This window comes from Felis catus, chromosome F1 (assembly GCF_018350175.1).
Source record: "Felis catus isolate Fca126 chromosome F1, F.catus_Fca126_mat1.0, whole genome shotgun sequence".
Classification (NCBI taxonomy): domain Eukaryota; kingdom Metazoa; phylum Chordata; class Mammalia; order Carnivora; family Felidae; genus Felis; species Felis catus.
In genome coordinates, this window is record NC_058384.1 from 29432292 (window position 1) to 29446038 (window position 13747).

The following is a 13747-nucleotide window of genomic DNA, read 5'->3' on the forward strand; positions in this document are numbered from 1 at the left end:
TAGAGCAGTAACAAATGAAGAGGACTTTTAGGTGACCCTCACTGGCTGGAAGCTTTCTTGGACAGAGAAACAAAATGGATGAGAGACTTGCTTGCAAAGGCACTTTGCCCCTCTTGTCCTGGGCTGAGCCTGAGGCTTCGGTAGAGGTGACAGAGCAGCCAAGGAGGTCTGGGGTTCAGAAGAAGGAATGTGTATCTATGCTTTACCCGGCACCTAGAATGTAGAAGGCATGCAGACGTTGCCCTGGGCCACACGGTGTGGCTGTGGTGGGGTACAGACGTTATGAGCACCAAGTCCAAAGTGGCTTGAGAGGAGTCAAATGTTCCTGTGACCAGACCACTGGACACGGGATGGTGAAGAAATGAGCCACTGAGGGCCTGAGAATGCCCCAGAGGAAAATGGTATGAACCCTGCATGTCAGACGCCCGATGCAGAAATGACCATTTTAGCAAAGCATGGTGAATTGATGACAACTGGGAATCCAATGCCTCATGTCTTCCTGCTCTAAGACTAGAGAGGACATCCGCCAGGACAGAAGCCTCCTGGCTAGCCCATCTTTTCTCATCCTCAGGGAAAGGCGCAGAAAGGGATAAAACCTAGTCTGGGACAGTGGCGATGCCTGAAGTGACCGGATTGTTTCTCCCAGCAGACAAAAGGGGAGTTTGATGAAAGAATTTAAGTTGAGTTGTAAAAAAAAAGAAAAAAAAAGTCACAGATTTTGATGTAACCAGATACGTGCCTTTATAATTCCTGTTTGTCCATGGGTACAAATATTCTTAAAAGCTGACTGCTGCTTTTGTTGAGTTCGGTGGGTTGGTGAGGCAAGGCATGCACATTTTGAATAAAAAAACTATGCCACGTTCCTCTCCAGTGTCCTGTTGCTCACAACACAAGCTCTCGTAAGCATCACCAAATTGTCTGCAGTCCGTGCTGCCCAACTCACTTCTTTAGAGCCTGGTATCTGATTCTTTCCTCTTAGAATATGAACAAATGGGTTTTTATTTTCAGTTGATATTCCAGAAAATGAAAATCTCAGGATTCCTTTTCTGTAGAACGAAGAGCCTGTTTTTAATTAGCATTATTTTTCTGGATTTCTTATCTTCTTCGTCTTTTTTAAATTGTTGAGGGAAATCCTTAGAGCTCCTCTATGTGAACCCATCTTTATTCAAAGACTTGGAATTTCCAAAAGGTATATTAAACTGAGACATGACCTCTGAGTTAGGCAGCCAGGCAAACTAAAATGGCTGAAAGAGCAAAGGCTACTTGGCCCTTGCTGGAGAAAAAATTAGGAGACGGTCCCACATAGTGGTTGGGTTAGCTAACAGTGCCAACAAGAAATATTTGTTTCCGTTATCATTAGAAGGTAGGAAAAATAAAACAAATCAACACACCAAGAAACTTTTTCCTGCTTTTCACCAAGAAGTAAATCCAGATCTTCCTATATACATCCCAGTTTGTTATAAAAAATGAGCCTTGCTGGTTGGTAGTATAGCATTTATTATTATTTTTTACTACACTGCTCAACTAAACTTACTTACATTTTATTTGGACTTTTTGCCCTTGTATTACTAGATGTAGGTTTTATAAAACAAATTGGGATGAACCATGTATCCAATATGATCTCTTTTTGAATAGTTGGTATATTTCACCCATAAAACTATAAAGGCCAGATGCCTTTGGAAAAGAGATTTTTGTTTGTTTTAGTTTTGTTTTTTGGACAACTTTTACAATTTCTTCTGTGGCCTTGATTCTTAAAAAAAAATTTTTTTTTTACCTATAGAGTAATATGTGATAACTACTTTTTGCTTAGAAATGTGCCCATCTCATTGAGATTTCTCACTTGTCTAACCAAAGTGTTGATTCGACAAATTCTTGAATATCAAATAGAGAAAAGGCATTAATAATATTCAATTTGGTAATGTGTGATTATTCATGAGTTTTTCTAGAATGCACATACCTACACTCAGATGCGCACGCACCTACCTCCAGACTCGTTTGCTCAACCTTACTATCAGTCACTGGGCTGGGATTTAGTGAGAACATTTCTTCCGGTTACCAAAGATTTTCCACTTGTGAATAATTGGAAATAGGACCATGGACTTTTGGAATTATTTCCCAATAGGCCAAGGGTAACAACAATAACAAGAAATCCATAGCTCCAATTTTGATGGTCTAGAACTACCCACACCAAGGAATTTCCAATACCAGCAAAACACAGGGTACTATTTGCACAAGCAATGGGGAAAACCCAGTGCTTTCTCTACTGGCAGATTTATTTGCAGAGACACAGGCATTTTTTCCAGGGCGGCTGCCAAACTATCCCCTGAGCCTGTCTAGCTAGCACCTGGACAACTCAGCAGGGGGCTTTGCAAATAATACCCTCCCCTTGGCCAGGGTAGAGGCAGCCTGAGTGATTCTGTTTCAGGCTGCTGTGGCACCTTAATCTTTCTAAGCTGCTTCACCCCTATTCTGGGGCCTACCCAAGCAGGCCGGCTGGAGGTGTGGCCACAACAGCTCTATGCCTGAGGCTGAGGGCAAGGGCCTGAGGAAATGGTAGGTGTGGGAGAGAAGCTCTCAGTTCCTGGAGAACTTCTGTGTTCTTCAAAATTTGAATGTTCTGGGAAGTTGCGATGAGTCTGGGCGTAATTCTTCCATCACAACTTAAAACAACATGGCAAGAGGAGAGACGCTGTCAACTGTGGGAGAAGAAAGGAAACTAACAGTGATTCAGCACAAACCTATGTGCCAGGCTCTGTGTGCTTTCTTTTTTGAAGGTTTGATAGAAATCACTGCTTCTTAATTTTTTACGCTCATCCACGAAGATCCCTCCCTCTACCCAATGAGTGGGGCTGAGCAGAAAACTGCTTTCTTTAAGTGAAGGTTTGACAGAACCCGTTATTTCATACCCATATTGATACTTAGAGATCTGCTCCATCACACCTGACAAGATCATTGTTATTTTACGCAGAGAACTCCTTGTTTTTTTCAACGAACATTTTATTGTACCTTAGTATAAAGATGAAGCTCCTTTGGTTAAAAGAGGTCTCAATCTGGTGGCCCCTGAGATAATATCAAATTGCCGTTGAGATCTGGGGCATAAAAGCCACTGATGTTGATTCTCTCTAAAATGTCTTGAGTGCTAATCATTTTCCTCTACCACAAAAATCTCCAAGAACCAAGGGTGAAGGGTCTCTCCTTCTGTGCCTTCTTATGATCGATTTTGGGCACGTTTGGAAGGACTCTAGGACAGTGGGCAGGAAACAAGTACTGGAGAGGGAGGGAAAGAGGGCTGAGAGGAGGAAATGCCTTGACAGACTCCTGCATTCGGGCAAGGTGTAGCCACGAGTGATACCACCCGAAAGACCTGGCTTTATGTTTTCTGGGGGAGCCCTCCAGCCCTTAATCACTTGCATTTAGGTGACCTTGGACCTAATATGAAAATGTGAAAGGTATTCCTGTGCACCATCTATCTTTTTATGCATATACCACTGGAAGAGAAACATAACCAAGTCAGCGATGGCTTGTTAACTTTACCAGATGGCTCATCCCTGTGAACAGAAGGAGGCTGGGGCAACACGAGAGCACTACGTGCTTGACAAGGGGTTGAAACACTGAAGGAAGAATGGATCATGAACACGGAGAAAAAGATCCAAACTCACACCTGGTCAACTTCAGAACTTTGTCCTTGCCTGGTCCTGCATCTTAAATTGCCTTTCTCATGAGAAGCAAAAATATTTTACTAAACTTTTTTTTTTCCCACATAGGACTCTGCCAGAGAAAGTCAACAGGGTGGCTACACTGATCATAAGACTCCATTATAGCCTTTTGTAATTCTTTGGAGTCTTCTGGGCGCTCAGGGGTTAAGGGTCTTGCTTAGGTTTCCCTGGATAGTAAAGGTTTTTAGAAATGAACCAATTAAGGGGCACGTGGGTGGCTCAGTTGGTTGAGCTGGTTGAGCATCTGACTTCAGGTCAGGTCATGATCTCACATTCGAGAGTTCGAGCCCTACATTGGACTCTGTGCTGTAGGTGTGGAGCCTACTCAGAATTCTGTCTCCTTCTCTCTGCCCCTCCACTGCTTACCCTCTCTCTCTCTCTCTCAAAATAAATAAAAATTAAAAAAAAAAAAAAGAAATGAACTGGTTAAAGGCAAGTCTTCTGACATCCAAAGCAGTGCTCTCTTGATTACTTTTCTTTTAGTTAAAGAAGTTACCTTTTTTAAAAAAATTTTTTTAATGTTTATTTATTTTTGAGACAGAGAGAAACAGAGCATGAACGGGGGAGGGGCGGAGAGAGAAGGAGACACAGAATCTGAAACAGGCTCCAGGCTCTGAGCCATCAGCCCAGAGCCCGATGCGGGGCTTGAACCCGCGGACCGCGAGATTGTGACCTGAGCCGAAGTCGGACGCTTAACCGACTGAGCCACCCAGGTGCCCCAAAGAAGTTACCTTTTAGGTTTTTACCCCAGTGTCTCGACCCTCCCTCCAAAGCGTTATATTATTGGTTGAGAGGAATGTAGCATTTATATAAATGTAGATGTAGTAATCTTTCACAATTTTTAGACATCGTATCAGAAGGTTTTTTTTTCTTCCTTTAAACAGTATTAGCTCTTTTCCTTTATATATACTCCCCTTGTATTTTATGCCTTTTAAAATACTGGAGCATTCAAGGATTCTAGAATTTGCAACGTGTGGCAAATATCTGAAGTTTTCCTGTGACGTTCATTCAGGGGCATTTATTCCTTACCTTCGCGCGTGCTCGTAAATTAATTGTCGAATTGTGGTGCTTTTTAGCTGTCAGTCTTTAAGAAAAACTTGTAAATTACTTATGTTGGTAAATGGAGATAGCAGTGAATAAGCCCAGCATTTTCTTTATTATTAGTTTGTAGAGTTTATAGTTTCAAGTAGAACATGAGTCATGGCAGACGTGGAGACATCTGTGGAACAAGTTTTGGTCATCAAGGGTTGGATCGCTGTTGAGGATGGCAGTGCATATTATTCTAGACCAACGCCATCGGAGAGTCGAGAGTCACAAAAGTAATGATTTGGCGTTATATTTTTAACAAACCTGTCAGAAAACATTACCACTTACTGTAACTTTTCAGTAATTTAGCTGCTACCTGGGTTACCCAATCTAGTTTAAAGTGGATCGATTTCAAATAAATACAAGGAGATGAAACGGTCATTATATTACTTCAAATGCCTTCTTCCTTCCTTCTGAGTGCAGGTGGAAGAGGGGGCAAATCTTTTTTATTTTTTTTTTCCCTCCAATCAGGGAATAAATATTTTGGCATAGAGGGACATAAGCATGCTCTTTTGCCCAATTTAGTTAGGAAGACTGGAATTTAAATCTGTGCCACAGATAGAAACATAACTTTAAGTGAAAAAAATACTGTTATTTACTAGTTTTGATATTGCATCGATTCTAAGCATCTTCGTGTGAACAGGGTCAAAATAGAATTTCATCATTCAGGTGAAAGTCAATGAAATCGGAGATTAAGAAGACTCAGTCTACGATAATATGGAAGCCAGAAAGGGAGGTGCAGCTGTGAATGATGTATAATAGAGTCAGTTTCGAGGAGGTAAAGGATTTTTGCTAATTCTTCATGCTCCTGATTCAAGGATAAAAGAGACAGGATTTTAAACCAAAGCGAAAGAGATGAAGGAAATTTTCAAAAGCCACAGACCAGTGTTCTTAGTATGAAATATGCTGCCAGTCATCATGTCTAAAGGAACATTCTAGAAAGGTTTTGGAAAATTTACATTAGTACTTAGTTCTGAGTCCAACCAGAGTAGAAACAATACGAGCTCTCTTTCCACTTATTTCAGTGACATATTTGCCATTCTTTGACTTTAGGGAACATGTCCCCTTGTTCTGAGAATCGTCAGACATTTGCAGTTGGTGAATTAAATTGAGCTCCCAACATTGTTTTGAGCCAAAGCTTTTATCATTTAAAAATTTTGAGGGCTAAGTAAAGTTAAGTAAAGTTAAATCTGTGAGAATAGATAGATTTAAAAAGAGATCTAATCAATTACTACAATAGTCTCAAGTCAAAAAAATCATTGCTAGGAGTCGTGTGCATTCATGTGAGGCTTGTGTAATTAAGCATTTTAATAAAAGCAAAGCTCCATAATTGATATTAGTCACAACTTGCCTGTTGTCCTCCAATGAGACGCAGGTCCAAAAGTTAAATGTCACATGTTTAAAAACCAAATCAGGGGTGCCTGGGTGGCTCAATTGGTTGAGCATCTGACTTCGGCTCAGGTCATGATCTCGTGGTTTGTGGGTTCAAGCCCCATGTCGGGCTCTGTGATGACAGCTCAGAGCCTGGGGCCTGGTTCGGATTCTGCGTCTCCCTCTCTCTTTGCCCCTCCCCTGCTCACACTCTGTCAATCTCTCTCTCAAAAAAAAAAAAAAAACCAAAAATTAAAAAAAAAAATCAAACGGCACTGAGCTTGTAATGTATATTTTATTTTGCACAAGCTTGCATATATACTGCACATACATTCAGTTTAAGAGAAGATGAAAGGCACACAAGGCAATTGGACTACTGTATCCTTTAAGTGGTACAAAGCAAAAGGTAAAAGTTTGGAGAGTATACAAAAGCTTAAAACACACAAAGTAAAACCCCCTACCCACCCACCCCCCAACAACTTTTTTCTGTTTTAAAATTTAGTAGCTGCCAAACTAAATTTTTGTACTTTGACTTTAAAATCAATTGTCTACTGCACCTTTTTATTTTCTTTTTAATATGGACAGGGAGTCTCATTTTTTTATCATATCAATTAATATTACAGTACATCCTTGGTAATACAAAATTGTACACCTTCATCAAATAAATTAGGATAAATTAAACCAATAAATTATGCAAAGTCTTCAGAACAATAGACAACAACAAAAATCCACAATTGAAATTGCCTCTAGCTAAAAAAAAAAAATCAAAAATTGACTTTATCAGTTCAGTTATTGTACTATATTCAAATCAAAGGGTCTTTATTACAAAAAAAAAAGAGCTTAATAATGCTATTTACAACATATTGCTAAATAATAGAAAGGCAGTGTTTTGTCACGGTTTATACTATATACATATGAAAAATGGCTGGGACGACATTGGGAGAAACTATGACCTTGGATTTTTCTAGGTAGCTCTGAGACCAACCCCAAATACGTTGTTGTTCTAATTCTAATTTTGAAGTGGTAATATGCAATTTCAAAATGCCTTTTCCTCCCACGTAGAGGATTCAAATATTTTTAAAATACAGAATGAATGCATTTTCACAAAAGAGGGCCAGTCTGTTTGCCTTTTCCGCTCACGTTTGTGCATTTTAGGGGGTATCCGATTTGAGAGAGGGCTCCGTTGAATGACTCAAAGTCCAGAGGCTTCCAGATCCTGTTATATTCTTAGAAGGATAATTATAAGAAGATGCAAAGGTTAAATGCCAGTTTTGATCCCAGCTCTGAATATGAACATTTTAGCTTTAGTTTTTTAAGATGGTTTACAACCAACAGATCGACAGAAAACAAAACTGCATTTCCTTCAACATAACATTTAAGTGCAATACAGTAACTGCTTACTCATATAAATCAGTTACATTCTTTTAAGGGGAGCTTTTTGAAAACAATGCTTCTTGTAATTTGCAAACACAGAGTTTTGTACCAGAAGGAAACATTTGTACTATTCACACCAATGAATATTCTATAATATACATGGCAAAGAGACTTTGCTCTGTCCTCACATGTACAGCTTTCAGGGAGTCTGTAAACCACTTTTTCTTTGATGAATTTATGATTGCTTCTGAGGGACAGCCTATTTTTAAAGCCCCCACATCTTCAGCTTTCTGACTTAGTATTAACCTGTGTGTGTGTGTGTGTGTGTGTGTGTGTGTGTGTGTGTGTTGGGGGTTACTTACTGTTTTCATGTACATAAAAAGAAATTTCATAAATTTACAGAAACTGCATTACCCTTGCCCTTGACATCTGATGAAAGAGACTGTTATCTTTTAAAAGTAGAGAGCAGGATTTTCAAGAATGCTTTCAACTGTCTATACAGTCGCTGTAGTGTTCCTAATAAATTCAACAGATGTTGTGAGAATGTAGTTATTTATTAAAATCTCATGTCTTACGTAACCACAGCCATGAGGTTAAATATTTACATTGCTTTATAAAAGTTCCCCTCTCGCTTTAGTGTTTTTGTTTTGCTTTTTTTGTTGTTTTTTACAATTTTTAAAAACGATATTCACCCACATCCCTAGCACAGCAACAAAGATTCTGCAAACATAAAACACTTTAATTAAATAATACTCGGAGGCACAAAGCAAACTTCAGGAATATGTGGGTGAACGTTTCCTTAAATAATGACTACATCCTACCATGTTCCAAGTGGTTTTACCATTTAATGCGAAACGTCCTCCTTAAACAGCCAGAGATACAGTAAGAATTAAATGTTTTGTTGTTGCAAATAGAACATTCTTTTCACAAAACGTAACAAATGTCTAAAATAGGTCCTTAAATCTAGATAGGAAAAGGTAAGCTTTCCACCTCACACGCATATATATATGTATATTTTTACATGTGTGTATATGTGTGCGTGTGTTTACGTTTACCCACCCGCACACACATATATAGCACATGGTGTGAAATATTGCTTCTATACTACTTTTCATTAGGCTAAGAAAACACAAGATTTGCACCACAGTTACAAAAAATTGGCTTCTACAAGAATTTTCAAAACTCGGATGCTGCTCAAACAATTGAAGAAAAAATAATTTGCGGTATCAAACTGTTCTAAAAATTCTCTTCTTCAAAAACGTATTCTCCCGCTTTGTTTTAAAAAGACACAAAATATGCATAGCTATCAACGTTATGTCAAACAGCCAGAAAAAAAATCTAGTGTTTATTGCAGCTGTAGTAATTGGAAATAAAGTCAAAAAAGATGAAATCCAAAGCCACAGAAGGCACAAGAACAATTGTACTTGTGGGAAAAAACTGGTATTTTTGAAGGATTTTTAAAAATCCCCCGCTGGTGCATTTTAGGTCTAGGCACAGACTATAACCTCAAGTGTATATGCAAAAATAATTTCGGGTTAGCAGAAAATAACTGGAAATGTGGTATTTCAACATGCACTTTAGACTTTTTTTCCTATGTAAACTGTCCCTCATCCTTCACCCTCCCACCTTCGTAGAAAGTTAACTTTCTCCCAAGTAGCCAATTTTTTTTCACTTGGTGAGAGTTGAGCTGAGATTTGAAAGATGGTGATTTAAAAACAAACAAACAAACAAAAACAAAAACAGAAAAGAAAAACCCCAAAATTGTTCAAGAGGAGTTTTGAGAGACAGGCTTTTGTCACTTTCCAATGCACTGGGAGGCACAAGATTTTACGATCGTAAAAGAGGAAAAACCACCTAAAAACAAAAGTGATCGAGTTCTGTTTTCAGAACAGCGAGATGAGTTTATCCTCAAGCAATTTCTACTCTGAAATAATTTCTACGCCTCAGTGAACATTGAGCGGATGTTATCATAGATAAGCACAATCAACGTTGGTTGTGAACACACACTTTTGCTTAATTTGTCTATTTAAATTAGAAAGGCAGGGGAAAATAATACGAAAGACCCAAATAAGTCTGGAATCAATACTGAATTTGCCCCAGATCAGAAGATACTCGCAATCTGTCTACATAGGTGAATACCCTACGGTTTTGCCTTCTACCTTGCGAATGGCAACACAATGTTGATACGAATTACATGGAACAGCAAAGACCCGGGTGTGTAATGACGTGAACAATGAATTCATACTCTTTCACATGAAGGAAGGCAAAAGAGTGTGACCACAAGTTGAGATTGCTTCCCTACTTTGTGCCGATTCGATTTTCTTTCTTTCTTTTTTTTTTTGTGGTTTGCATTTTATTCCAATGTAATGATTATCCGAACACGTTTTTTTTTTTTTTTTTCCACCCCCAGGCAAAGCCAGAACAAGAACAAATTGGATCTGATGGCTCTGTGTGCGTTATGTAGGGGGACACGAGTCGGATGATGCATTTGGCTGTGGGGTGCAGAGTGAAGCCAGGGGCGCTCCTGCCTGTGTTTGCTGCACTCCGTCCACACTGTGTGAGCCTGTTAGCCTCCTGAATGATGCAGGGGCATCATAGGACTGTGCCGTTTAATTTAAAGTCAGCAGGTTTTAAGGCTTTGTGCTGACAATAATTGCCTCCATACATTCCTGTCCATCAGCAGAATTTATAAATGATGTTAAATTGCGGCGATTGGGTCAGCTAGTTAGTCACATGGGCCAACCTGCATTTCTCCAAAGTCAAAGGTGGTTTTTATAAAAATTAAGGAAAAATGGTATTTGTGTTCTCTATAATCTAAATACCAGGTTTGTTCCTGTGTCATTTTAAGTGCATATCAAATGACTTACGGAGGGGGGGCGGGGAGGGGGGCTTAGAAAAGCCTGTTAGGATGAACAAGGAATTCTTACTGCATCTGTACACAAAACCCATCTGAGAAAACAAGCGTGAATGCCATACGACTTTTTAAAAGCAAGCATGGGACACTGTACACCTTTGAAAAACTGGAAAAAAAATCGAAAAAGGAAAAAGAGGAGAACCATTGAAGAAAGCATAAAATAGCAGCTAGCTTTCTTATGTATGCTGAAATTGTGTCTTTTGGGTTAACCCCAAACCTTCCTATGCCATCCATACACTGTTCGCACATTTTGGTCAGTACTAGCTTCTGAATTAGAAGAGACTTTATCAGTTGCTTTAAAATGTTGTACCTAAAATGAAGAAACACTTAATTAGACTGTCACCGCTCTGAATATCCATCAGGGTACTGTGGAATTGTATATGAAAATGGGTCATTCTCACACGTGCTCCTCTCCAGAGGTGAAGATCAAGTCAGCCAACGAGGTTCTAATGCAGGCAGGAATTGTACGGGTCAACTTGGGATGTCCTTTATTCCTTGCTATAGAAAGGTATTCAGAAAATAGTGTTTTCTTGAAAAGCGTGTCAAATATTCAGCAGAAATTATAATCCTTCGAAGCACATCAACGAAGTTGAGCAAAGAGTACATTGGAAACGTATGCGCCTCTTAATAGCTGAAGTAAGACAATAGAAAATGATGCTCTAGGGTTTTTTTCTCTATGAAGAATGATATATACTCGCTGATGATGAAGAGCCTGCTGTAAAATTTAGAGAGGTAATTTGAACACCATGTACAAATTCCTAGTCTCATTATGAAAGAGTCAGTTTTGTGTAAAACTGCTTTGCCTCCGTAAGAAACTGGCCCTAGCTTGGGCTCTTTGCCACTTTTCCTTGGAAAAGCTGGAGAGTGATTATTTTCCTTTTTGAAATTTGGCCTTTCGGGGTAACTTTTGAAAAGTGAGCTGTTTACCTGCCGCTGGCATTGTTTTTCAACGTGTGATAAAAAGCTACGTACGGAGTTCCAACCAAACAAAATATTTAAGTTTATGTAGTGGTCTCGTTGAGTTTTCTGGCCTTCTTAGCAGTAAAAACAAGAGACACCCCACCGTTTGGAGAGCGGTCCTGTGTCACGGGCCTCCCTCCACCAACTGCCATTTGCGATAAACCATCAATCGAGCAGAGGCACCTTTGAAATGCCTTTCCTTGCTAATAGAGATTTTACACACATCAACATTCTTTTTCCCTGAAAATTAACCCTATTTTTAAGTCTCCAAATGTTAAGGGCTTTGGGCAAAAGTAAACTAAAGACAGAAGGAAAAATAACCATCCCCTTGCGATGGAAAACGAAAGGAAATGAGCGAAAGATGATAAGGGGGAATTACCAGCTGATTTCATAACACATCCATGCCTCCCATACACATATATATGAAATCAAAATCTAGACACGTACAACGTGGACATCCAAAGGGGACTGCTACTATTCATACATTCGAAAAGAGTTGTTGAAATTTCTACTCATGAAGCAGCTCTTGTAGGCAGTTCGGGGATTTGAAAATCTCGGGGACTTCACTATCCAGCTTGCAGATGACCTTGTATATGGCCTTCTTCCAGGAAGGATCAACATCTTTGCCTGCGATAATGGCATTGAAAAACTCTCGTAATGTGATCTGCGCAACTTCCAGGAATCTCTCTGGAACCTGCTGATACAAGGAGACAATGGCATTAATAAAGTTTTCAGTTTCAAGTCTCCAGTTCTTCAAAGGAAACTGAGCTAAGTTCTTTCTTTCAGGAAGGGGCTTACACGGCACCTGCATTTGCTAAAAATGGCCGGCCTCTATTCTCTTATGTACATTTGTTATATATAGTAGCATTGTAATGTGGGGTTGACAGCTTTGCGAAGTTTTAGAAAGGGACTCATGCAAAGGATCCATGCAGACATACTGAAAAACTAGGGTCCCCTTCTGAATATCTGGGTGAGAAAAGGGGACACGCACTGTTGGGATTCCCCACTTCATAAACAGGTGTATTCCAGGTGCAAGTTTCCAGCTAATCTTTCAGAACTTCAATCCTATTTCTCTTTGATTCCCGTTATGAAAACAAAACGTGTTCCCAAAAGCAGGGTAAGAAATAATTGGCCTTTGATAGAAACGAACCCCCCGTAAAGGAAGAAAACCTAGAATTTGCTTCCCGCATAAGTGGAGGGTTATTGACTCACCTGCTAAATTGGATATGAGAGTAATATGCATCACAAAGCACTCTGCATACAGAAAGGAATGAGATAATGACACTAACGCTGAATCTCCAAATACAAAGTTTTAGTGACTCCTAAAATTCTACATCAGAAAGTACTTCACTTTGAGATTAGAATTGTCCCACAACAGTGATTTATGCAGCTGATAATAGTAACGAAAGCTAACATTTTTGGGGTGCTCATTACGTGTCAGGCGCTGTGTTGTGTACTGACTGTGAATGATGCCATTCAATTCTCCCAACATCTCTATAAGGTGTCATTATCCTCTTTTTTTACAGTGGAGAAAACTGAGGCTCAGAGAGATCAAGGTAATTTTTCAAAGCCCTTATACTCTAAGATAAACATTCTCCAAATGTTCTTTTCAGAACCCCTATTTGTTTATCCTTTTCTTCCAGAGTAACTTAATAGAAATGTGCATGGGTGTGTGTGCCCGTGTTCTTAATTGTTTATTTAATAGTCTGACCTCTTGTCCAAGAAAACGGTAGCTATTGATGTACTTAGTATTCTTTGTCAGTTACTCAAGGTAAAGCATCCACACCAAGATAAAGGATTTGCAGAACGACTCGGTGAACTCATAATTTTCCAAGTACACACTGACACTCAGTAGATTTCTTTTAGTGGGGGTACTTATACGTTAGTAATGTTTTATTTAATAGCAAGAGCAGATATATGAGGAAGTAAATGCACTGTAGTTGTATGTGTGGACAAGCCTGTCCACACATACGTAAGAAGTGAAAGATTTTCATCTCAGTTCACGTATGCCTCTTAACCAAAGTCCAAGGGAGGTAGTGTCATGTTGAACATATATGATCTCTTCCTCCCCACCTTTTCTCAATTTGTACAATAGACCATTTTAAAATGAGAGTAACTATTAAAGATAACTAAAATGATCACCAGGCATCCCCGTTTGATACATTTAAAGGTGGACAAAGAAGTTCACTCCTTCCAGTGGTCAGTCACTTGTCTTCTGTAAAGAAAACTAGTAATTCCCCAGAAAAAGAAGGGACCCCATCTGGGGTCTATCGGAGTCTAGAAAAAGTGAAAATTTTGAGTATCCCCTTCCAAAGACATACACACT

The 13747-nt window shown here is 39.3% G+C and overlaps 1 protein-coding gene across 5 annotated transcripts in view; it reads right to left on the bottom strand.

Moving 5' to 3' along the window:
- Positions 1-6449: 6449 nt before the first annotated feature.
- Positions 6450-13747, bottom strand: part of PROX1 (prospero homeobox 1) — a 52292-nt gene continuing 44994 nt past the window's right edge. For 4 of the 5 annotated variants that reach the window (XM_019821804.3, XM_019821805.3, XM_045049275.1 and 1 more), the window contains one exon: positions 6450-12118. In XM_019821804.3, the coding sequence (XP_019677363.1) occupies positions 11930-12118 (189 nt within the window). In that variant the 3' untranslated portion in view covers positions 6450-11929. The remainder of the gene's footprint in view (positions 12119-13747) is intronic. The other variant, XM_003999296.6, reaches the window with a different exon arrangement.